At 40.0% G+C, this 26,619-nt stretch overlaps 1 protein-coding gene across 3 annotated transcripts in view; it reads left to right on the forward strand.

Moving 5' to 3' along the window:
* The first annotated feature begins 257 nt into the window (after positions 1-257).
* prex1 (phosphatidylinositol-3,4,5-trisphosphate-dependent Rac exchange factor 1) overlaps positions 258-26,619 on the forward strand; it is a 134,057-nt gene continuing 107,695 nt past the window's right edge. For 2 of the 3 annotated variants that reach the window (XM_081608565.1, XM_081608566.1), the window contains exon 1: positions 260-842. In XM_081608565.1, the coding sequence (XP_081464691.1) occupies positions 699-842 (144 nt within the window). In that variant the 5' untranslated portion in view covers positions 260-698. Of the gene's footprint in view, positions 843-26,619 lie in introns of all 3 variants that reach the window. The other variant, XM_081608567.1, reaches the window with a different exon arrangement.

The raw sequence follows: 26,619 nt of genomic DNA on the forward strand, positions 1-26,619 counted from the left end.
AATTTTAAATATAATGACATACTAAATTGTATATTGATTAAGTTTCTGCTAAACATTTAATGTTTGCCTTGACATGGTAGCAAAAATCGGATCTTAATTATTGCTAAAGTTTCAGTGAATTATTTTTTTTTAATTTATTTATTTTTTACATTTTAGTAAATATTTGGGTATTCTCTGATGGGGTTGTTTTTTTTTTTACACTTCAAATTTTGTTTCGGCTGTTGTTAACGTTAACTAATAATTTGTTTTAACAATCGCCAGGGTAAGTACGCGGTGAATTTGTTGTTTTAATTTTGGGGTACCAGAGTGTGACGCCAGTTTATTTACCGTGTTGTGTTTCTCCGGGTGTCTCAGAGGTAGAAGCTAAGCTGCAGCAGCAGATAGACAGACAGACATACAGCTCTGTGTTTGTGAGCTCATAGCGGTTTCTCCTCCTCCTCTCACCACCAGGCTCTCTCTCTCTCTCTCTCTCTTTCTGGTTTTCTTACTTTTCGCCTGAACTTTACTTGCAGTGCGATCGACGCGTCGAGCATCACCGCTCTGTCTGCGAGAGGTTTGGACAACTTCCTTCGGCACGATGGACTGAACCAGGTCTCCTGTCAGGAGTGCGGATACTTCAAACAGAAAACGCTTGATTTGTATGTTAGCTATTTTTTACATTTTATTTTATTGAGAGATTTCGACCTGTTTTCTCCATTATGGAAGAGGACGAGGGGCATCATGAGAACGGGGTTCACGTCGTGAAGGACTCGGACAGACAGCAGCGGCTCCGGCTCTGCGTTTTGAACGAAATACTCAACACAGAGCGGGACTATGTCCGGACGCTGCTCTTCCTTCAGTCGGTAAGTTTGGCATTTAACCCCCCCCCCCCCTCTCTCTCTCTCTCTCTCTCTCCCCCCCCCCTCTCTCTCTCTCTCCCCCCCCCCCCCCCCTCTCTCTCTCTCTCTCTCTGGGTGCTGATATCCACTTTCCTCTGTCTGCAACACAAAGCGGCACAAATGACTACCCACATGAGGTGCAGCACTGACTACCCTGCTTTCTGCTTCTCCACTTTGACAGATGTGAATCCCATGTTAATGTTTCAAGTCCGATACAAGTTAGGACTTAGTTTTGAATCGTTAGACATGCACCCTTCACGTCTTTAATGACCCCACCTCCCGTTTCCAAATGTGCAAGTTTCCTTTTTTTCTAAGCAATTTAAAATAGGGCTGGGCATTTATAGTATCGTTTATCATTTACTGTGATACATTTCACAGTAAATCTTGATAAGAATCATAAGAATTTTGATATTGTTGTCAAGATAAGATTCAATTAACGATGTTTAAAATCCCTCAAAGCTGTCTATTGCTGGGATTTTTAATTTCACCATTTTTTCTCAAAAGTATCAATAAATACCCATACATTTCAAAATATGTTTAAATGGAGTTACTGTGACCAATTAGTGATACAAATCACACTTTTTAATGTGACTGCTGTCAAAGGGAGGCATATTATACATTTTTTCTTGTTTGTGGAGCTATGATTGTTGTGCCATTCAGTCACCTAAAGCAGTAATAAACAGTTCATATTGACCCTTTTATGATTATCACAATAGTACTATAAAATATTGTGATAAATCCATATTGCCCAGCCCTACTATGAAACTCATAAATGAGAAAAATGCTTAAGTTAAACTCATTGTCTCAAAGCATGTGTCTCTAATGTTAATGAAGCTAACCACAGAATCACAGGTTCTCTGGTTAGCTGCCTTTTTGTGCATTTAGTTAATCAGGAGGGGAAAAAATCAGATTGTTTTACAATTGAACCAAGCAGAAAATTTCTTATTTGGATGTCTAGTTCACTGATAGGAGCATGTTATGAGCAAGACTGCTGAATTCACACCTCTCCTTTGTGTGCTAAAGCTCAGGTCTGACATGCTGAAAGATGGCATGAATTCAAAGGGGCTTTGCAAAAAAAAAAAAAAAAAGATAATCACAGCCACTGAGCTGCAGCTCCACACCTTCCCCTGACTCAGATAAGAAACTACTGTCAGCAGTTTCTTATTCAGTCATTGTTCAGGATCTCCTTTCTGAATGAACTGACTGGTCATTTGTTTTTGTTTTTTTTGTTTTGCATGCTCCTTTCAGCTTTGGGCAGTAGTTTGCTTCCCACCTGCAGTTGACTATTCAGCTCATCGCTTCTGGCTGTCGTCTTGCTTCACCTCTGCCATGTCACCTCAGTTACTTGTTCATTGTAGGTGGCGCCTGCCTCCAGCTGTGACCAGATTATGGATGTGTGGTCTGCACAAGACATCTTTATTATAATACAGTGCTAATTGCTGAGGGGAAATTCCCCTCTTTTATTGCCCCCCTCCAACCTCCGTTTGTGATAAGAAGAAAAGTCAGAGGTCAGGCTCAAATGCAAAGCCTCAGCCTGGAGCAAATGGCCTATTCAGTTTCTGTCCTTTGGCTTCCTGCTGGTTGGAGGGGAAAGACTGGTTGTTGCCATTCTTACTCTTAGAGACGTATTTATTAGCATCCAGATGATTCCTGGCTTTTTCCTGTTTTCATCGTCTGGCAGATATTTGTCAAGCTTGGCGTTAGTTCCCTCTTTCCTCTATGCTGTTGCATGTTAAGTATTTCTTTAAAGTTCTGTTTGCCTGCAGAGCCACATCCTGTCACTCAGAACATGCATGATCAAAAAAAAAAAACAGCCATGTGATGAAAACTTATTATCCCACTTTTACTTTTATAGCACTCAGTTCATCTCTTGGAAATTTATGTTGGATGTTTTCTCTGGATGGACTCATCACCAGTTCAGACCCAGATCTGAACCTCATTGTGGCGTAACACAGAATGAGGTTCAGTGTTACACCATATAAAACCCACTGGGCATTAGTAAAATGGCCGGTGGGTTTCGTATGGCAGTGGTTGTGACATGATGTCTTGCTTTACCACCCCTGTGGATCCCCCCCCCAGCGAGAGCAGAGGTTTTCCCCCATCCAGATTCTCTGTGCTGTTGATAAGGGAGCTCACAGCATTTTCAGTAAAGATAAAGTATGGATCAGGAACTGGGGTGGGGGGTTCAAATCTCTAGAGAGCAGCACAATCAAGAGGCAGTGATAGGGGAATGACAACAAACTGATTATGAAATCAAATTGTTAGTATGTTTTTCCAATTCTACATGTTGTTTATATCCCAAACCCAGATAAACTGTGAAACTTATTCCCTGTTTTGAGAGCTGCATGAGGAAACATCAGTGGAAATGGAGTGTGAGGTTTTTACCTCAGGGTTTCTAAGCCTGTTGATACCACAGTGCTGTCCTTCATGCTGAATGTTGGTGAAGTCTGTAAAATCTGATAATGTGGAACTAAAGTTGTGATGTGACTGACAGGGTTTCAGCTGCCCGCCTCCACATTTTTATTTTACTGTACCTCCATGTACAGTAAATTTATGTCATTAGAAAATGACATAAATCTCAGATTTTTCTGTAGTCCCTTTTAGCTTCTCCTTTTCTTCCTCTGATTGAGCCTTTCCATGTTGCAGATTGAACAGCATTTCAAAATAGACCCTTTATTTTCCTCTGACTTTGTGCTCTTTCACAAACCTTTGGACCCTTCACTTTTTCTTCATCAGAATGACCGCACTGATTCTGAATGGGCCAGTTTCAGATTCTCACAGGGCGATGACCTTTAGTAAATCTCCGGGTTCCAAACATTTAAAATGACCTGAATGGAATTGCTTTTAATGAAAAAGTCTTGTGAAAGTTTTAGGATGTCATTACAGTAGACCTCCTCCTGTTGGCGGATTTTTCTGCGGAGCGTAACTTTACACTGTCGTGACAGAAGGATGGGAACTTTTAGTGTTTTTTTTAAAGTGAAACAGTTGAAAACACAGTTTCACTGACACACTAAATGAATGGTTATCCAGCCTGGGCCTCTCAGCTGTTCTGCATGTCTCTCATCCCCTGACACTTACCAGCTCTAACAACCTCATCCAGCACTGTTAGTAGGATGTGCATGCAGGGATGTTGTGAAGTGAGGAAGGGGAAGGAAGGATGGAGCCAATGGAGATTAAAAAGACTTGTGTTTGCTCAGCATTATTGCTTAAAAATCTATTTCAGTTTTAGAGCAGAGTGGAGGACGTCTAATTTGAACAAGCTGATGTCTTTTTATTTCCAAGTTTCTACTGATAACTGCTTCTTTACTTCTTTACGTTTTGTCGTGACATCCCCCCGCCCTGTTGGTGTCTGATCGCTTCTTAACGCCACAGATTTGTGGGGATTTCCTCTCTATCAGCATGGCTTTGTTGATGCGATCCAGTCAACTGGATTTTCACCGACACCAAAACGCTCACTAGCGTCATACCTGCTGGATTTCAGGTTTTTTTTCTTCAAAACCAAAAACATGGTTGTTGGCCACTTTCTTTTTTTTTTTTTTTACTACAGTGACCCATGTCTCACTGAATCTCATTCTGTAAAAACAAGAGTGGAAATATGAGGCCAATAAATCAGTACTTTGGTGTTATCATCTCATCTCTCATTTGAAAATCACATTAAGCACCTGCTTAAAACCTGTTTTTTTCGCAATATTTCCAAAATTCGTTCGTTTCTCTCCCGTTCTGATGCTGAGACCCTCATCCACGCCTTTGTCTCCTCCAGGCTCGACTTCTGTTACTTGCTGCTTATTGGAGTCCACAGAAAACACCTTCAGGCTCACTAGGACCCAGTGGCTCACTGGGTCCTAGTGAGCCACCGTTTTGCTGGCTCACTAGGACCCAGCAAAACGGTGCTGCTGGGTCCTAGTGAGATCTCCTAGATTTGATCACATCACACCTGCTCTTTACGAGCTTCACTGGCTTCCTGTAACTTATAGAATTCAGTATAAAATTGCACTTATCACCCATCACTGTCTATATGGAACCTCACCGGATTACCTGAAGGACCTCCTTACTTCACATTCAACTTCTAGATCCTTACGATCCCAAGCCTGTAATCTTCTCCACCTTCCTCGATCAAGACTAAGGACTATGGGTGATCAAGCATTTGCTGTGGCTCCTCATCTATGGAACTCTCTCCTGGACTATTTGAGAGCCCCGCAATTATTGTCCGATTTTAAAACCGGCTTGAAAACTTTTCTTTTTAGACGAGAATACTCCACTTTTAAATGACTAATTATAAATTAAATTGATTATTATTATTATTATTATTATTATTATTATTATTATTATTATTATTATTATTATTATTATTAATTCTGAGATGTGAAAGAGGATTTGAATGACCAGGAAGGATAATGGGGAAACATCTGGAAATCTGACTTTTGCTTTGGGCCATGCAAGAGAGATTAGTGCTCTAATGCTGATGTGTGAATTCAGCTAGATTGTGTTTTGGTGTGTGACTGTTGAGGTTTCAAAGTTTTTACCTGAAATCATTCCTGCAGTTTAAAGTGCGTTTAATGAGATCCCTGTTTAGTCCACTTTAATTGAACTTTTATTTGCCTGTAAAGTCTGATTTGTTTGGGGGAGATGTGAATGCTCAGATGAACTCTGGTCCCACAAACCTCGGTTTGAGTTTGGTTGAAGAGAACTCTGGTGAGGTTTGGATGTGTGTGTGAAGGCCAATCAGACTGTAGACTAGGGATGCAGAAAAAAATAAATTCTGTAATTACATTCCTAGTCCTGGAAATCAATTCAAAATGCTCAAACATTGATTCAAGTTTGCTGAATTGTTCGTAAAATTATATTTTTGAATAATTCTTTAATATGATTTATTTCATATAAAGCCAGACAGCTAAGCTAACTTAAAGCTGGTCATTTAAGTTACAGAATTATATGCAAACGGTATTTTTGTGGTTTTTACCAACAAAAAGAGAAATCCTACAAACTAAAATCTGATGCTTCTCCAGTTTTGTTTGCATAGGGGGAAGAAGAAAGCTTTAACTTAGCGCCCCCACAGGCTAGAAGAGGAACAGTTTTTTCAATTAATTTGGTTTGTTTGGCACAGTGCAGTGTGAAAGTGAACTGCAGCAGCTGAAAATGTAACAAATGTTCCCAATCAATCAAACTGAGTCTACTGGACTATCACGTATGATAGTCCAGTAGATTTTAGAAGTATCATGCGCTTGTTAAGCTGTCTTCCCATAGAATCTTATACCTGGTCACATCCAGTGACTGCATATCTGCTGAAATGTTTCTCTGATCTGCCTCTTGATGCGTTTCTTGCTGTTGTTTAGACAAGCAAACAGGATGACGCGTGCCCAGGACCGCACACAAACACAAAGAGCCATCGAGCCGAAGCTAGAGGAAGACAGACATACAGGAAGCCGCTCTGAGCTTCCTCCACAAGCTGAAGCATGTGTCTACCTCTTTCCTATTTCCTCTTTTTTTTCTTTTTTTTTTTAAACCTCCTCTCTGTTTCACCACTCCTGCCCTCCCCACTCTGTGGGAAAGACCAGCATCAAATTTCTCTTGGCTGGAGAGTATAAATAGCTAAAGATTCTAACTCTCATCTTTGCCACAACTCTGGTGGTTTCAGCTCACTGCTGCACGGCTGCAGTCAGATGTACACTGACGCATTCAGCAGGACGGAAGGGTGATCTGTTGAGATTTAGCAGCAGGTACAGCAGCTACTTGGGCTTTGTGGCTTTTTTATTTTAACAAGGTTTTAAACTCTCTGCTTCTGCAAATCAAACTGATTAACGGTTCAGCAAAACAACTCTTAACTTGGGACATTTCTGGTGCCTTGCAGTGAAAGTATTGCACCAGTCAAAGTCACTATAAAGGAGCGGGGATAATTGTCTGTTACAGCTTAATCTGGCTGTGCTTTTTATAGTCATGTGTTGATAAGCCATTTCTTTAAGGCATGTGACTGCATTAGGAATTTTAAGAATTCAAGTTAACATGTCTGAGCCACTGTTAGCCCCAAAGGTATAATATAAAAGCAAAAAAAAAAGAAAAAGAAAAACCCACTCAGCCTCCTCTTCAAGATATTGTTGCAGATTCTTTCTGTGGTACAGTAGAAAGCTGCCGTTTGTTTGCTCAGTGAAACAGTCATCATCTCTTTATCAGATAATACAGTGAAGAAGCACAGTGTGGAACAGAAGTCAGTGAAGACGTGTAGAAAAGCCTTCAGTGTTCATCAGCGTGTTGATTGATGGGACGTGAGTTTGAAGATCTACTTTCTCAGGATGGCTCCAGTAATGCTGCGGAGTGTGGATGGGACAGCAGGCAGATGGCGCTGTTTTTTCCTTCTCATATGCAACCAGGAAAAAACATTGAGATTTTAACTTTTCTTTAGAAGAGCACAGCAAGAAAGGAAGTTCTGTTTGCAGGTTGCCACAAACCGCTTAGGAGACGCAACTGACACATGAAGCAAGGCACTCTGGTCAGATGACACCAAACTGTACACTAAGACTGAGTGTACCGTGTTTGAGACACGGTGTGGTCAGCATCATGCTCTGGGAATGCTTCTCCTCATCCGGGACAGGAAAGCAGATCCGATTGCAGGGAAGATGGATGGAGCGAATGTTCACCTTTCACCTTAAACATGAAACCACAGCAACAGCTGCTTGGTTTAAAACAACCTATATTCATGTGTTGGAATGGCCTAGTCAAAGTCGTTTTCACTTCTCTCAGTTTTACCTCATCAGTTGAATGAGAAGTAGCTTCATCTAATTAAGTCCTGACGAGGTTGGAAAAACAATTCTTATGATGTGTTTGTCTAATCTATGATAAAATGTAATAAATCTGAACATCAGTTTTTTTCCTCTGGTAATTGAATAGTTTTGTGTGGAGACAGACTCTTAATCATTAGCTTCAATTTTACTGTCTCTGATTTCATTATTCATGATGGCTGCTGATGTTTTCTGGAGCTTAGTTGCACCAGAACTTTTATTTTGAAGTGGCTTTACTGTGGTGACGCTCATAAGTTTTGTGTGACACAAATTCTTTAACTATTTCTGTACAAACCTCCCACATGTTTATGGAGACTACAGTTCTGTCCACATCCATCTGTACCTTTAAGGAAGGAATGACCAGTACTGTAATATGTATTTTTATTCTACAAGCCTTATACCAAGCGACTGCATGTGATTCATTATAATCTCTAAGCTCTTTTGTCCCTGTGGCTCCAGAGGAGGTGGAATACCAAATGATACAAGAAACATTTTAGTGGAAACTAAAACCGTCTCGTTTGCAACAATGGCTTCCCAGATCAGATACTCTGATAGTTGTTGGGTCAGCTGCTTCAGTGTTTTCAAAGCTATAAAAACCTTTATTTCCCCACAACATAAAGAGGTGTAACCTGCTGCTTTCTGTCTTTTACTGATCAGAGAATGATCTGTAATATCTGCCCACATGCTTTCCCAAATTACCGTTATTGTGTCGTCCTGGGCCCTAATTCATCTCTTTGCCGCTACCTAATCTTCACGATTGTGCAGACTGTTTATGTCTGTCCAGCTGAATACCAGGTGCGGCTTGTTCTGTTCATTGATGTATTGACATTAACCTTTTAAAACACGATCCTGCGTCTTTTCCTCCTTGTGGGGGTCTGGTGTTGATGCACGGTCCTCTGACGGCTCACTCACCGCCACACTGTGATTCAGTCTGTCATCCTTACGTCTGTCTGCACCAAAAACACACTTCCAAACCTCCAGATGGCCTTTGCAATCTGGTCCATGATGTTGTCTGCGGATCGCCACATGTCACCTGTCAACAGGAAGCCACATTTATAGAGAGTAAAGCAAACCAGAGCCAAGCCTTTCCCGTTGACACATTATGTCAATTATAGCTTAAAGCAAATGGTAGAGTTACATCAACAGATGTGTTCTCTTAACTCTGAATGCTGCCCAAACATCTGATGTATAGATAACGTTATTAATAACGTTATTAGCATATTGAAAAAGCCTGACTGGTTTTATATCAACGCCATCATCCGATGTTGCTGTGGGCTCGGCGAGGCGGTGGCCACAGACAGGAACTCCCTGACTTAATGTTCCTGTCTTTCCTCTGAGCCCCCCCCCCTGCAACCCCCAGTGGAGCTTTGTTTCCGCCCATACGAGCCCCTCAAAGAACCTTGAAGCTTAAAGTCCTTCAAAGCGGAAGTGAGCGAGATGAGGAGCAGAAAAGGGTGAAGAATAAAACCTGGACGAGGCTCAAAGACGACTTTGTGTTTTGGCAATTGGGTCTGCCAAAAAGAGTTTCTCTTGGAAGACAGCTAGAGACTGGCTGGTGGGTGAAGGAGGAGCGGTGGGAGTTTGTTTTTTCCTTGTGGGGGGGGTTGAGGAGAGATGTGAATTACAGCTTCTGGGAGAAAGAGAAGTCTGCCATGGTTTTCTGGGGTCCTTCATTGTGGCAACACCACGGGCCTTTCTCGGGCTCTGCTGGTCTCCGGCTACAAAGAGGGGATTTCTTCAGTTATTTATTGGATTTCATGCCATGTCGGCCCCAAAATGGCCCCATCCCCTCTGCAGAACTGCCCTGTCTCCCTCTGTGGCTGGTTACCCCAATCCTCCTCCTTTTAAAAGAGAGATGCTTAATGGGTCATTGTTCTTGCCTTGTTGTTGTTTTCTCTTGCTTGAGGAAGGGAAGGGTAGAGAGTTTCAGGCTGGTGACCTGAGAACCGCATAGAAAAGTCCTGGATCTGGGATTCAGTCAGAGGTTTGTTACTGAAGGTGTGGGAACTGCAACAAATTGAAAAGGGGGCTCTCAGGGCCCGCTTGAAAAAAAAAAAAAAAAAAAAACCCTGACAAGTGTTGGAGCTTGCTCTTGATATACAGGGTCTCTTGTGAGGTATGTGAATTGAGCGAGACGGCCGAGCATTGTTACTGAATGCTGATGTAGCCACGGGTGAAAGGACTGGAAACATGGCCAAGGTTTATTCCTGCTGCCACCGTCTCTGCTCTCATCACACAGAACCAGAACCAGATAAATGGGAGAAAAAACAATCAGTTTCTCTATTCAGAAAGTAAAGCAATAATGGAGAATTGTTTTCCATTATGAGCAAAATCCTCCTGATCAGTCTTTTGGGATTCATTGTTCCATCAGATAAAAAAAAAAAACATACATTGCATTTCGGCTAGTTGCAATAATAAATAAATCAATTAATGACATGATAAATTAAAACAATCTCAACAATTTCCATTTGTATGATTTATTGTTTTTCTCTTTTCTCTCTTTCTACCTAAAAACTGGATGATGAAAGTTCAGTCTGATGGTTTGAGCAATTTTGTTTTACGGAGACCTGCATTATTATGTGATTATTGTTATATTACTTGAAAACAGTAATATTATTGCTTATTATAATAACTTCTGGGACAATTTATCGTCCAGCTAAATGTGTTATTGTGACAGGCATAATTAAAGCTTCCAAAAGGCTTGGTTGAAATTTATTGGCAGATTCTTTTGAAAAATGTCACATTGTAATGACATGATTTCAGAAAACCTTGTACTGGAAATATAAAGATTGAGGAGTATTGTGTTGGTGGTATGAGATATGAAACCTGTGCTTCCAACACTCATTTTCAACACCATTACAAGCTGCCTTGTTTAATCAGTGTAACACACACATATTAGTGTGTTCACACACTAATGTTGCGCTCTGTGTTGTTCAGGTGTGGGTCAGATGTTAAAAACAGTGATCCTGTCCCTCCACAATTTTTTTATGATATTTTATCTAGCATACTGCAGCCTGTTCTTACAATTATAAATAGCAGTCTGTCCTCAGGTGTGGTCCCTGCTAGTTTTAAAAATACAGTAGTGCAGCCACTGCTTAAAAAACCTGGCCTTGATCCTACTGTTCTGGCTAATTATCTGCCTATTTCGAAGCTGCCTTTTCCTTCTACGGTTTTAGAAAAAATTGTGTACTGCCAGCTGACAGTTTTTAGATGACAATGGCATTCCGGAGGTTTTCCAGTCAGGTTTTAAACCTCTTCATAGCACAGAATCTGCTTTAATAAGAGTTTTTAATGACATCCTTCTTGCGTGTGATTCTGGTCACCATGTTGTTCTGATTTTACTTGACTTAACTGCTGCCTTTGACACAGTAGACCATGACATTTTAATATCGTGATTACAGCTCGTTGTAGGTATTGATGGCACTGTTCTTAAATGGTTCCAGTCTTACCTGGAGGAGAGAACAATTTCAGTGAAGATTAGTGACTCTGAATCATCTGCTGCTTCAATGCCTTATGGTGTCCCGCAGGGCTCAATTCTGGGCCCTCTGCTTTTCTCACTTTATTTACTGCCTCTGGGTTCTATACTTAGGAAACATGGGATCTCATTTCATTGTTACGCTGATGATTGTCAGATTTATTTGCCCCTGAAGCAGAAGGATGTCCATTCCATCAAACATCTCCTGGGTGATATTAAAGCTTGGTTGGCCTTGAAATTTTTTAATTTTAATGAAAACAAAACATAGGTGATGGTGTTTGGACCCAGTGGCTCCTGTGAGTCCTCCTCTGTTGACCTGAGACCCTGGGGGCATATTTTAAACCTGTTATTACAGATCTTGGTTTTAAGGTGGACAGTGATTTCAAACTGGACAGCCAAATCAGAGCTGTGGTTAAGTCCAGCTTTTATCATTTAAGGCGATTGGCGTCAGTGAAATCTTTTCTTTCCAGGCAGCATTTTGAAACAGTGATCCACGCTTTTATTTCAACTCGATTGGATTACTGTAACGCACTTTATCTGGGAGTCAGTCAGTCGTCTGCAGCTGGTTCAGATGCTGCACCACTTTTGACAGGAACTCAAAAGAGGGAGCATGTGACCCCTGTCCTGGCCTCACTTCACTGGCTGCCTGTATATTTTAGGATTCATTTTAAAATTCTTATGTTTGTTTTAAAATCTCTACATAATTTTGCCCCGCCTTACCTCTCTGAGCTTCTCCACCCCTACGTACCTTATCGGTCTCTCAGGTCAGCAGATCAGCTGCTCTTGGAGGTACCGAGATCCAGGAGGAAGCTCAGAGGGGACAGGGCTTCTCTGTCATGGGCCCTAAGTTATGGAACGACTTGCCTTTGCAGGTCAGAGAGGCCCCTTCACTGTCCACTTTTAAAGCTCGTCTTAAAACTCATCTATTTTACTTGGCTTTCAACTCCAGCGGGATCTAGTTTTAAATTGTATGTTTGTTTGTTTTTAAACTGTAAGAGTTTTTATTTTTTATTGTTATGCTGTGTTTTAATGTACAGCACTCTGTATCAGCTGTGGTTGTTTTAAAGTGCTTTATAAATAAAGTTGGTTTAGTATGGTAGAATATTTATGACGCTGTGAGATCACCAGTCGAGTGACCTCCAAATATTCACAGTAGATTAACAATGAATTGCATGCTCTGCTTCTGCTTGAGACCTGACTCTTCATCAACATCCCCTATATTTTACATACCATGAACTTCAACAGCATGAGCTCTATCTGAGTCTGAGTCCCATGTTGCAGCCTGACACACTTTGACATTTCTTCACTTCTCTCTAGTTATTTCCCTGCTGGTTTCTGTTTTTTTGTAATTATGACAGTGTAGATTTTTTTGAGTTATGAAATCCATTGCAGTAATTAGGACTGAGGCTGATATTAACCCTTCTGAGAAGTTACCGTTTGCTTTTAAGCATGTGTCTGTGTCTTTGTGTTTGTGGCTCTAATACAAACCAAGGATTCTGGTCCGGCTGCAGGTGGACAGACAGGACAGGACAGGACGCCAGCAGGGCTCCTCCTCTCCCCTGCCCGGTGAAGCGAACAGTACCCCACACCAGCATATGATCCATCTCTGTCTTCACACCTTATCGTCTAGCTCCCCCTGCCCATAACGACACTCTGGGTGTTCCTCAAATAAGAAAAAGCTTGAGGTCACGCATGCCTCAGGTTCAGTTGTGACTAGAGACTCACCGATCAGAGATTATGGGTTTCTCCACATTTTTCAACTTTACAAATGTTTTACCATTTTTCTTGCCTTCTTGCTGTTTAGTGGTCAGTAAGTATCTATGTTGGGCTCAGGGGTGATGTCACACTGTATGTAAGAGAGTGCTGTTAGTCTACCTCAACACCATCACTCAAAAACACTAATTCTTGCCAATTATTTTTGGTCTAGTTTCCATTGCAGATATCTCAGTACATTTTAAATAAGACAAAAATAACTTACAAAAGTGCCCTTTCAGCCAGATTTAGGGGCTTGTTTTAAGTCAGTAATTCTTGAATATTGATTAAAAAAAGTTCTTGTTCCACTAATAGATTATTTCACTTGTAGCAAAACATTTTTCCCATGTTATAAGTGGAATAATCTACAAGTGGAACTACAACTTTTTCATTAATGTTAAGGAATTACTGTCTTATAACAAGCTCATATATCTTACTGAAAAGCTACTTCTAAGTTATTTTTTGTCTTATTTCAAGAGTAGTAAGATATTTGCACTAGAAATCAGACCAAATACTTGCTAAGATTTTGTGTTTTTTTGTCTTTGTTAACAAAGGAACTTATTTAGGTAGATAGCCATTTAGACAGTCTGACTTCCTAACTACTTAGCATGATTCGCTTGGTTAGCCTTACAAACTGTAAACATGAGTGTCTGTGTGTGCATTTTTATCTTAGCTCTGATATTTGTTGTACTCTATATATTCTGGAATCTTCTCAAGTTTGCTTTGGCTCACTTTTTTCCTGAATGTCAAATTAACATCTTTGGGTGACTTGCTCTAGTTCAGTGGTTCTTAACCTTTTTTGAGGTACCGAACCCCCCAGTTTCATATGCGCATTCACCGAACCCTTCTTATTCCCTCCCGCCGCCAACACACAAAATACTTTCTAAATACTAGCTGTGTTACCACCCCCATGCCACTAGAGGCAGTAGCAACCCAGAAAAGATGCGACTAAGGAGCAGATTTAGACTACAGAATTTGGTAAAAACTGTGAGCTTTGCTGAAGTAATGAAAGACACAAGTTCAAATCCATGCTGAGAATGGAGCTCCTTCAATCAGGGCTCCTCCGCAGCCCTGATTGGCTAAGCAATGTAACGTGATCCTCTGATTGGCTAAGCAATGTAACGTGATCCTCTGATTGGCTAAGCAATGTAACTGGATCCTCTGATTGGCTAAGCAATGTAACGTGATCCTCTGATTGGCTAAGCAATGTAACTGGATCCTCTGATTGGCTAAGCAATGTAACGTGATCCTCTGCAGCAAGTGATGGCAAAGCGGGGCGTCATCACGACTTTACACAAGTGTGTCTTTACCTCCATGGCAGAGGCTCCACTGAACCCCTGAGACCGACTCATCGAACCCCTGGGGTTCGATGGAACCCAGGTTAAGAACAACTGCTCTAGTTGTGTTCTAGTTGTATGTAGAAGTTAAGTGTTGTAGAATCTGAATTAATAGCCAGAATAACTGTGTGGAAAATACAGTTTTCTTAAATAGTTTCTCATATATTTGTTCTTCCTCTGACTTCATTTTTAAACACCCTACATACATGAGCTAACGCCAAGTCTTCCCTCAGCAGGAGCATTCACACCAAAGAGTGTTGTGGTTGGAGCGATCTGGTAGCAGTAGGCATGCTGCCTTCACTGCCATGTTACCTGTGAGGTAGAGCACTTCCTGATCATTGGTTAATTCCTCAAAAAAAACAAAAAAACACTTTAGTGCTCAAACCTGCTTTCAAACCTGAGTTTGAATGCAACCAAGTTAGAGGCCAGCCACATGTGTCATGTACTTCCTTTTAAGAAAAAGCCATACATCCTGTCCAAAAATGACATCTGGTTCTTTTGTGTTGATAGGCAGCACTTTGTTCTGCTGGCTGTTTGTCCTTCTTTCCCTGCCAAATCAAACGGCTGCTTCTTCACCTGGAAAAAACAACTTGTAATTAATTTGCTGTCTTAATTTCATTTTAAACATCGGCTTTTGTTCTTTGTGATTGCAATGTTTTCACTTCCTGTTTGCATGCCGCACAAAAGGAGAGGAGTGTTCAAACCTCGTCTTTTGCATAATTCTTTTTTTTTTTTTTCAGCATTTGTTGCTCTTAAATTGTTCCAGGATCCTGTAGGAAACCCCGACCTTGGTTCATCCAGCTCAGGTGACTCGGCAGCGAGTGGCACCAGTCAGCTTCCACATGGCTCTGGAGACTGGTGCACTTTCTGACATGCATCCCGTGCCAGTGCACACGAAGGGTTTTAATCTGTTCTGTTTAAAGAGCTTGGTTCCCGGAAACCGTCTTGCATGATGCTGGGGATGATTGAAAGGCAGACTTTAAAAAAGCAGAAGCAGCTTCAGTTGACCTCAATTGTGCAAACTCTAACCACACAAATGTGCCTCTCTTTGGCTTTAGTCCTTAATCTGCTGTGAGCCGGCTGATCACTGCCGTTTACGTTTCCTGTGGGCCTCACAGTCACTTTTCGCCAACCTTCTTTCTGAGCTGCACCTGATTGTTGGATGGGTGTTTTCCTCTTGCAAAACCGTAAACTGCTGAACTGGGTTCAGGAAAACCCTTTTTTGTTAGATAAAGTGTGAAAACACCCTTGTATTTTGTGTGTTCGGAAGGGTGTGTGGGTTGTAAAAATGGTAACAAACATTTACGTGCTGCCCATAGGCAGCAAGGTTGCTTCTGGGAACTTGGAGTTGATTGGAACTGCACTTTGCTGTAATGCAAGATCCTTTAAGTTGCTTTTTTTATATCTATATGTTTCCATTTTTCTCCCATTCTGACCTTTTACAACCACAGCAGTGTGTAGTTGTGAAGGGGAGGGAAAACATCCATTGTTTTGGGATTATGTTCTTTTTTTCCAAATCAAAATCTTAAAAGTGTGGTGTGCATTTGTGTTTGTTCACACCTCAGTCAACACTTTATGGAGTTTTTGTGCAGTTACAGTAGCGAGTCTGAGTAGGGCTGCACCGATTGCAGTTTTCTGACAGATACTGATTTTGGCTGATGCAGTTGGTAACAGTGGCGTGTCTATAGTTAACCGCACATATGCAGACGTGACCTGGTGGTCCAGTCTGCCCGTCAGCCCTCTCTCTCAGCAGAACAACAAGACAGTGGCTGATTTTCAGAACTTTCTAAATGAGATCGGTTTCTCATTTAAATGTCGACCCATTGCTGATCCCCCAACATTAAGGAAACCGGGCCGATTTATCAGTGCACACTGATAAATCTTTATCATTTTTGCCTGTCTGGAGGCTAAAAGGTTTTCATATTCTTCTTTTACAAAGTTGCTCGGGCTCAAATTACAAAGGAAATTACTAATCACTAATTAAATTACTAATTTAGTTAGAGTAAAATCACTTGAAGCTGAGAAAAAAATGAAAGTAGAATGATTGAACTATAATTGGCAAAATGTATATGTTGATGATGTTAATGAGTCATATAATATGTTTTTGGAAATATTTGAAAGAATTTATAATTATTATTGTCCCCTTAAAGAATATAAACAAATATCTAAAAATAGATTGACTCCCTGGATGACAGAGTTTGGAGAAATCATCTAAAAAGAAAAACAAGTTGTATAAGGATTTCATTAGTGCCCAACTCCGGGAAAAAGAAGAAAAATATAAAAATAAGTTAACAACAGTGCTGAGGAAACAAAAACAGAATTATTATGATAGGCTACTGCAAAAATACAGCAGTGATATTAGGGGTACTTGGAATACAATTAATAGTATTATTAAAAATAACAAGGATAGATATTTTCCAACATGTATTAAACATAACAACACTACAGTGGAAAAAACTGAGGATATTGTTGAAGTCTTTAATAAGTGCTTTGTTAATATTGGTCCTAATTTAGTAAATACATTGCCAAAGGCTAGAGATAAATAAATAAATCACTATTATTTATTATTTTTATTATTTATTTATATATAAATAAATAAATTTAATAATATTGATAATATTAATACAATGTTTCCGTTTCTGGGAATAGTGAGTGAAAGTGATGTAATAGATGTAGTTAAAAAATTTAAAAATAAGAAATCCAAAGATTGTAATGAGATTGATATGGCTCTCGTGAAAGAGGTAATTTATAGTATTATTAAACCTCTCACTTATATTTGTAACATCATTTTTAACTGGAACTTTTCCTGACAAAATGAAGATAGCAAAGGTTTTTCCACTCCATAAAAGTGGTGACAAGCAAATTTTAACAAATTACAGGCCGATATCATTGCTACTGCAATTTTAAAAAATTTTGGAAAAATTATTCATAAAAAGGTTGGACTCCTTTCTTAATAAAAATAATATATTGAATCAGCAGCAGTACGGCTTCAGGAACAACGAACGGCTCCACAACTTTAGCTGTGATGGAGTTTGTAGAGTTGGCTGCAGTTGACCAGAAGCTTAATACAGTAGGTCTGTTTATTGACCTATGTAAGGCATTTGACACTATTGACCATGAACGACTACTAGGCAAATGTGAACTGTATGGCCTGCGGGGGGTTGCATATCAGTGGTTAAAGAGTTAATAAGGTGGGATACCATGAACCAACTGATAAACTCTTCTTTCAAAGTAATATATTAATATTTAAATATATTGTTTATATATAAATACTGGAAATAATGTATAAAGCATTGAACAAAAGTCTTCCTTCTGGTATTCAGAAATTATTTAATTTAAGACGGAATAAATATAATTTGCTATGTTTGTTTATATGTCAATGTGCAAAAGAGAAAAGCCAGATAAAGTCTAGATGTTTTTCAGTTATTGGTGTGAAACTGGAATGAATTGAATGATGATTTTAAGTTATGTCCTTTCTTGGTGAGTTTCAAAAGAGCTCTAAAATGTAAAATGATAACATCTTACGCTGTACAGTAGATTTATATATGTATTGTGAAGATATCCTGGTAGGTTGTTGTATAAAACAGGGTAGGCAAGAATAAGCTTGGCTTCAGCCTATTCCTTTTTTGGTAAATTATGGGTTTGTTTATTGTTGTTTTGTTTGTGTCATGTGTTTAATGTGGGTAATTTACCTAAATAAAGTATTGATTGATTGAGATTGAATGAAAAGCGTTTGTGTACTGGATTTATCAAGTCCTGTAACAAATTCTTATTTGGATTTGGGTCTGGACCGTGGGCCATTCTAGCTCATCATGGATATCTGATGTAAACATTGCATTGCAGCTCAGACTGTATGTTTTCCTGTTGTAATCTCTGCCAGGTTTTCTCCAGGATTATCCTTCATTCATGCTGGCCTGCTTTGCTTGATGCGCTCTGAGTGATGTACAGAGTTAGTTTTCTACCACAATTGGAGTTTTGCATGAAGACCAGCAGCTGCCTTTGTTACTTTTTTATCAAAGATTTAGAGATGAAATTACATGGAGATGGTCTCCTTTTGTAAATAGGGTGACTTGTGAAGGTAGCACTGGATTTTAGTGAAGGACGTCTGATTGCAAATGTTTTGATATTTGGAAACAATTTGTTTTGTTCAGTCTCTGTGGGTGTTTGTCATATTTTGGCTTTAAGCATTTGGATTTATTCGCACTGTTAAGGAGATTGTTACATTTGGTTTCTGTTCCAGACTGATGGAGAGATTGCTGAGGATTTCAGAGCTGGTAGATGTGAGTGTGCTCCGTGTCAGTTTGAAGTGTCTGTTTCCGCTGCAGAGGATGCTTTATTTCCCTGGGTTCACCACAGTGACAGTCCTTGGTGTATTCTGCGTATTTGCGTTGTAATTGGCAGCTGCTCTGCGGTCTAATAAGGAGCTTCATGGTTTTGTTACTCGTCTCTGGTGGGATTGCATCACGAGCAGTTTCCCCTCCCGACAACGCGACGTCCCTTGCTGGAAAGAGACCATCATGTGCAATATCTCTGTTACTGCAGCTGAGCCCCATCTGAGCTTGTCTGACTCATTAGTGTGAATCCCAGGGAATCAAAAAATGAATTTCTGTCCCATCTGACAAACTGATTGATACCTTTTCTTTTTTTATCTTCTGGTAACAAGGTACCTTAGACATGCAATGTGAGGAGCATGGGAGACACGGCTGTAACACGCAAAGGTGCTTCCAGAAAAAGTTTGGATGCAGAAAAGAAATATAAATAAAGCACAAAGAAACAATATACATATATTAGCTGATTATTCTAATTCTAACCTGTAGCAAAATTACATTTTTTTTAACCTGCCTACCATTAGCGTTGATTTATTTGGAGCAGAGGAGATGTCACACTGTGAGTGAGAGAAAGCAGTTTCATTAAAATTTTATTTTTGTAAAATAAAGACCAAATTATTATTCTGGATTTGATGTTTTATGCTTTCTTTAGTTAGCAGTATTTGTGTGTACTAAGCCAGCTTGTCAGAAGTCAGATGCTCCGTAACAGAGAGAGGTTCAAAGCTCAAAAGGAAAAGAAAAAACTTGCTGTAAAACCTGTTGATGCGTCCTGTTGATGAACTCTGCTGAAGGAACAGCAGAGTTTCCTTAGATTTTTCTTCACTCAGCAGAAACGTTCCCACTGAAGAGTGTTGTGGTAAGTATGACCAATTGACAGATGGATTAGATTTTTGATGTTTTAACTAGCCAGTCTGCTATCAGGGCTGATCAAAGTCAAAGACAGTCTCTTTTTAATTCAATTCAATTATCTTTATTTAGACACAATTATGGTCCATACACGGACAGAACAAGAACAATAAAAAAATAAAGAAAAAGAAAAAAAATATAAAAAATAATCAATCACTGATATATAAACTAATGCGCCAATGATTCCACAAACTGGAGAAGAATCTCACTGAGCTTTGAACAGGATTAGTCAAAGTCTAAATGATGCTGTTTTCAGAGTTTAATCTACACATACATCTGTGCATAATGTTTCGAAGCACAGCCGCGCAGGTTGGTACATTGGCATACAAACATCTGACTAGCTCTACTCCATCGCGGCACTCTAAGCAGCGCCCTCATGCCATCATTATAAGCAACCTGAAATGTATTCATACTGCTTTTCCTGTAACGCTGCCACAGGTGGGCTGTATACATTGGAGTACAATATGCTTTAAAAAGTGCAATTTTGACAGATGCTGAGCACATGGAGAACTTCCAAAGGAGCATATTAACTTGTACATATTGAGCACAACGCTGCATGTAAATGTCTGTCATCAGACAGGCCATCCGAGATCTAATGTCCCAAATATTTGACCTCATCAGTGACCTGGCGGATGCTGCCAGACAGGGTGAAGTCAGGAAAAGGTCATTTAGTGTCTTCTTTGCTCTTGACAATCATGATGTTGCTCTTGTTTGCATTATATTTAATATCATGCTGTAACCCATACTGAGAGCAAACCCTTAACAGTTGCTGCAGACCAGCACTACATGGACAGAATATCACCAGATCGGTTCCATTACCAACACGACAGCCAGTCCTACATTGATTCAGCAGCTTAGATAAATCATCCATATACAGGTTAAAAAGGCAAGGAGATAAAATGTTGCCTTGTCGCTAAGCCTGTCGCGATAAACAATAAATCAATTAATCGGACGATAAATTAAACCTATCGACCTCATTTTAATTATTGTCTTTATCGTCTCTTCTGGCCTTTTTTCTTTCTGTTGATGACACTGAATGAAAAAGGCTCTGCTCCGGTGCTCTCCACTGACCCTCCCTCCCTCATTTCCTTAGTCTAATGTCCAGCGCACATTACACAAGTTGTCGGCCCATTTTCAAACCCTGAGAGACACATTAGCCGACAGAAATCCTAGGTATGACGGTTCGATCGGGTTCATCGTGCCGTGTGGTGCCCAGCCACATGGGCACAAAATAATGGCTACAAGTCCAGTTAATTCATTTTAAAATCAGGCATTAATCAATGCTTTACTAGAATCTACCTGTGATGCATGTGACTAGAGTCAGCGTAAAGTCCTGACTGAATGAAAATCATTATAACCTATTTCTGTCACGTTAACGAAGAACAGCTGAAAACTTACCGGGTTTATCAACTACAGTATCAATTTGGCTCCAACTCCTCCCCTTGTCATTTCTATATTCTTTGCACGAAATGTTGAATAAACATTAATGATGTTTCCACATAGCATCTCCAATCGCTGCTGGACTTCATGTTGTGCATGTCAGCTGTTTGGGATTCCCCTCAGTAATTTCCCCTCAGAAAGCACGGAGGAGAATCCACGCCTTCTGATTGGCTACCTGTCACATTCAGCGTTAAGCTCCCAGACAGGGAAAACCCCTGATTTAGGCCACGACGATCTACCGTAACACCACACACTGCAGGATGATCGGTTAGATCTAAGATTGTCATAAGGGGAGAAAGGGGGCAAAAAATGGTGTAGTGTGAACTACTGCATTAGGTAGTCGGATGTGCCCGTTTTCTCTATTTAAATCTAGTGATTACTGAAGCGCAATATAGTATACAGACTTCATAATCTTCACTCTTTTGGTTGAATGCAGTATTTATTTCCACTTTGGCTTTATGTTGTTTAGTTTTTATTCAAGTACGTTTTTTGTTAATGGAGACTGAGAATCTATTTTATTTTTGTTTTTGGTTGTTTTGTTTTATCAGTACCAGTGTAACGTGTTCTTTTGAAAATAAGGTGTATCTATCAGGAAATCGCATGTATTAGTCATTTACATTAAGGTCTTGAAACAATATTATCGTTTATCGCAATAATTTTTTAGACAGTCGTCTAGCAAAATTTGTTATCGTGACAGGCCTACTTGTCGCACACCATTACCCACATAAAAGAAGATGATACAGAGTTTCCCCGTTTTACAGACATATTTTGGTGAGCATACCAATACACTAATATTCTTAATAAATATTTTGGAACTCCTCTCTCATTCAATTTATGAAACAATTTTTCATGATTAACATGATCAAATGCTTTTGATGTGGTTTTAAAACCACACTGATTCATATACTCTGACTTTAGAAACAACTTGTTTTTTCTGTTTGAGGAAAAGCCTACCAAATAACATCTCCAAACATTAATATTTCCTGTTTTAAAAAATTATTACATCATCTGCCCAAAGTCACCTGTACCCGTATTAACTGAGCAGATGGACCTCATTCAGAAATAATTCATGATCATGTGATTATTGAGAATGTTGTGGCTCGCTTTCTGTACTGATGACAGCATGCTGATGTCAGAAAGAATGAAGAAAAGGTTTCTTCAGATGTGAAAGTAAACCATGGTCAATAAGTGCAGCATGTTGATTAGACAGTAATTTTCTGTAGAGGAGCATCCAGACTGACCGTTCTCATTCCTAATAACTGCATCTTGATTTATATCACTGTGTGTTTGCAGCATGGAGTCATTCTTTCCATTCCAGTGATGCATAATTCAAGTGGAAAGCTCAATCACATCTGCTTCAGAGGAACTGGCAGAAAAACTCGCTTTGTTTTAGCTCTGTGTTTTCACCTGGGCAGCCAATTTGCCAAGCCAGTCACATCCGGTTAACAAAAGTCGCACCGAATTTACACAGCGGTGCGTTGTTATTGACAACCTGTCATACATCCAGCTGCAGATTTAGATGGCAGAGAAAGTCGGAACAAATCAGGTTCCTGTCTCACTTCTACAAAACATGACTGACTTTCCTGTTATCTCGGCAGGAAGTTGGCCTCCCTGCCGGTTATTACACTCAAAAATAGATGAATATGAAAATGTGTCCTGACTGCAGTTTGACAGATCGTGATGCTTTGCATTCTAGGTACCGGCCAAGTGGCGTCCATCAGATGTCAACGCATTCCCAATTAAACCCAAAATAGCTTATCTTGGGCCAGTTTAATGTTTATCACGGCTATTTTCTCAAAATAAAGCAGTTCAGACTCTAGGAGTTAGTTTTTTATTTCCCAGCTCATGCTGTCCTCTCTTGCTCTGCTGAGTTTACTGTCTGGGCGATCAGTAAAAGCCTCCCAGGTTTCTCTCCAAACCAACCTGTGTGCTTTGTGATGGAACAATCCCTGGGTGAAATAAGGAACTTCCTGTTACTCTTTCCAACCAGCCTCCCTTCTGATCGCCACATCTGCATGACACATTTTCTTAAATCGTGACTCAAGAGATGCTTCACCTTGCACCTCACCATTTGTTCCAGTCTGAGATTTTTTCTCCTGATCCTGTGCCTGTCCTCTGTTTCTGACTGAATTCAAAGCTTGTTTCCTGCTTCTTCTCATCTCCTCTTTCACACCACTGACTACCAGCGTGGATGGAAGTTGCCATATGGGAGATTTAATTAGCGTACGCCACAAGCACAATCAGCTCCCTCTCGAAGCCAGTCAAGAACATGACTGGCTCTGCCTCCCTTTAATACTGCTCTTAATTAGTGGTCGCAGCTCATAGCGAAAGACACTTGTTTTTCTATGCGAGAAACCTATGCAAAAGCTTGTGAAGGCTGGAAAGCAGTGAAACAAACCTTCCTTAAACTGCTCAGACTGAGAGGAAATTATACAGTTGATGCCTGGCAGTCTGGTTTGCAGGATTCTATGTTTAGAGCAAATGTGTGATTACAAGAGTTGGTCTTTCATTATAGACGGAGACTTACTGGAACTTAGTAAGCAGGCTTTTAAGATGGAGTCTTGCAAAAAAATGTATCGATACTTCTTTTTTCACACTTGGTACAGCCACAAACTTCAGTGGCTGTTATTGGTGTTTTCTGTGACAGACCAATGCAAAGTCAAGAACAGCTGTGAAGAAGGAGGAAAATGATGGATAGTTTTCAATGAATAACTCAGGAAGTAAAATACCTCAGCAGAGGCTCAGGGCGGTGGCTGAACTTCGTCCAAATGAGTTTTCTTGCACACTCTTCTGAAAGAATGAATTTGTTTCTTGGGTTTGCTTTATTTATTTACATTCATAGCTGTATTCATACTGCAAGTAAAAAGGGATAAATACTCACAAAACTTGCATCCCTTGCATTAACTATTCAGTTTATATTCATTGTCATAAACATTAAGTTTAGTGTGAATGGTATAACGTTAATCTTATTTTCCTCAACTTGCACAATGAAAATGAAATGAATGGTGGAGGTTTGTTTTCAGATAAGGTTTTTTGCAGAGGTCAGGATTGGTCAGGTCAAATGCAGGTCAGCATTTGTCTGTACTAAACTGTACTAAACTCATCACAGAGTCTTATTATAGTTAAGTTTGTGGACAGTCAAAGATTATTTCTACCCTCATAAAACATCTAACAATGAGAGAAAAATCCATACTGGTCCATGAATAGTTATCAGAATCAGCTTTAATTGTCAAATTATGAGCATAATCTGAACTGAATTTCTGTTTCACATTCTTAGGTTGGTGATTCACTCTTAAAGGCTGTGGGCTCCCCACGAATGGTTCTCAGCCCCTTTAGGTACCTCAAAGGGTATGAACTCTCACCCGAGATCAAGAAGGTGTAAACGTTTAATTTAAATGTATAAACTTTAGAGAAGATTATCAAACTAAAAATATTTATATGTACAACCAATATATTTGTATATTGTTTTACTTATTTACTTATTAACCTTTTAAATTTCCCTCACTTTTCCATTAGATTATTATTTTTATAAATTTCTCTGACCACATTTGGCTCATTACCTTTAATTCTGCATTTGAAACACAGATTGCAAAGCGAAACACAAAAGACCAACGTAACGGAATACCTCCACCAAAAATAGAATAACAGGGTATGGAAAACATAAAACAGCGATTGCTTAGATGTTCAGTGTTTTATTTTTTGGTTTACACAGTATTGATCAGAGGTGTTAATGCATTGTTCTGGGTTTCACTGGTTATTGGGTTAATGAAACACCATCACACTTTTTAGCAAATATTTTGAAATGATATATTTATTTAAAACTGTGAACCCCTGAAACAGATGTACCAAGATTTAAAAACTCGTGTTGGTAAAACCACCAGTTTCCCATCATGAGTCCCTGTGGTTTAATGTCCTTTAACATCAGAGTAACCAGAGATTTCATCTGGCTGTGTTGGCAAAACGTTATGCAGCACTGCCCCTCCCTTACCTGTTGCTGCGTGTTGCTAGTCAACTGGCTGATGCACTTTTCTCTTACTTATAGGAAACACTAAGTTGTCTGTTTAGGAGTATTTTTGTTTGTGAATAGGACCAGCAGCGTGTAAACTAAACAGTTTTAAAACCACAGAAGGAGCTATGATCAGCATCACTTGTCAGCTGCAGCGTTAGAAATAATGTCCAATAGGCAAAACTGGCCTTTAGTTCCCTGTTTCACTGTAAACTGGCTGAAGCTTTAGTACACGTTGGTTCCCACATACTGCATATTTCATATTTTATAGGCTAAAAAGTGTAAGCAGTATAAAATGTAAAGATATATATATATATATACACACACACACACGGTACAGACCAAAAGTTTGGACACACCTACTCATTCAATGAGTTTCCTTTATTTTCATGACTATTGACATTGTAGATTCACACTGAAGACATCAAAACTGTGAATTAACACATGTGGAAATATGTACTAAACAAAAAGGTGTAAAACAACTGAAAATACACCTTATATTCTAGTTTCTTCAAAATAGCCACCTTTTGCTGTGATTACTGCTTTGCACACACTCTGCATTCTCTTGATGAGTTTCAAGAGGTCGTCACCTGAAATGGTTTTCACGTCACAGGTTGTGTCCTGTCAGGTTAATAAGTGGGATTTCTTGCCTTATAAATGGGGTCTGGACCATCAGTTGTGTTGTGCAGAAGTCAGGTGGACACACAGCTGATAGTCCTACTGAATAGAGTGTTAGAATTTGTATTATGGCAAGACAAAAGCAGCTAAGTAAAGAAAAACGAGTGGCCATCATTACTTTAAGAAATGAAGGTCAGTCAGTCCGAAAAATTGGGAAAACTTTGAAAGTGTCCCCAAGTGCAGTCGCAAAAACCATCAAGCGCTACAAAGAAACTGGCTCACATGAGGACCGACCCAGGAAAGGAAGACCAAGAGTCACTTCTGCTGCGGAGGATAAGTTCATCCGAGTCACCAGCCTCAGAAATCACAGGTTAACAGCAGCTCAGATTAGAGACCAGGTCAATGCCACACAGAGTTCTAGCAGCAGACACATCTCTGCAACAACTGTTTAGAGGAGACTGTGTGAATCAGGCCTTCATGGTAGAATAGCTGCTAGGAAACCACTGCTAAGGACAGGCAACAAGCAGAAAAGATTTGTTTGGGCTAAAGAACACAAGGAATGGACATTAGACCAGTGGAAATCTGTGCTTTGGTCTGATGAGTCCAAATTTGAGATCTTTGGTTCCAACCACCGTGTCTTTGTGCGACACAGAAAAGGTGAACGGATGGACTCTACATGCCTGGTTCCCACCGTGAAGCATGGAGGAGGAGGTGTGATGGTGTGGGGGTGCTTTGCTGGTGACACTGTTGGGGATTTATTCAAAATTGAAGGCATACTGAACCAGAAGGGCTACCACAGCATCTTGCAGCGGCATGCTATTCCATCCGGATTGCGTTTAGTTGGACCATCATTTATTTTTCAACAGGACAATGACCCCAAACAAACCTCCAGGCTGTGTAACAGCTATTTGACCAAGAAGGAGAGTGATGGGGTGCTATGCCAGATGACCTGGCCTCCACAGTCACCGGACCTGAACCCAATCAATATGGTTTGGGGTGAGCTGGACTGCAGAGTGAAGGCAAAAGGGCCAACAAGTGCTAAGCATCTCTGGGAACTCCATTGGAAGACCATTTCAGGTGTCGACCTCTTGAAGCTCATCAAGAGA

The sequence above is a fragment of the Poecilia reticulata genome, chromosome 7 (genome assembly GCF_904066995.2).
Source record: "Poecilia reticulata chromosome 7, P_reticulata-male-v2, whole genome shotgun sequence".
Lineage (NCBI taxonomy): Eukaryota > Metazoa > Chordata > Actinopteri > Cyprinodontiformes > Poeciliidae > Poecilia > Poecilia reticulata.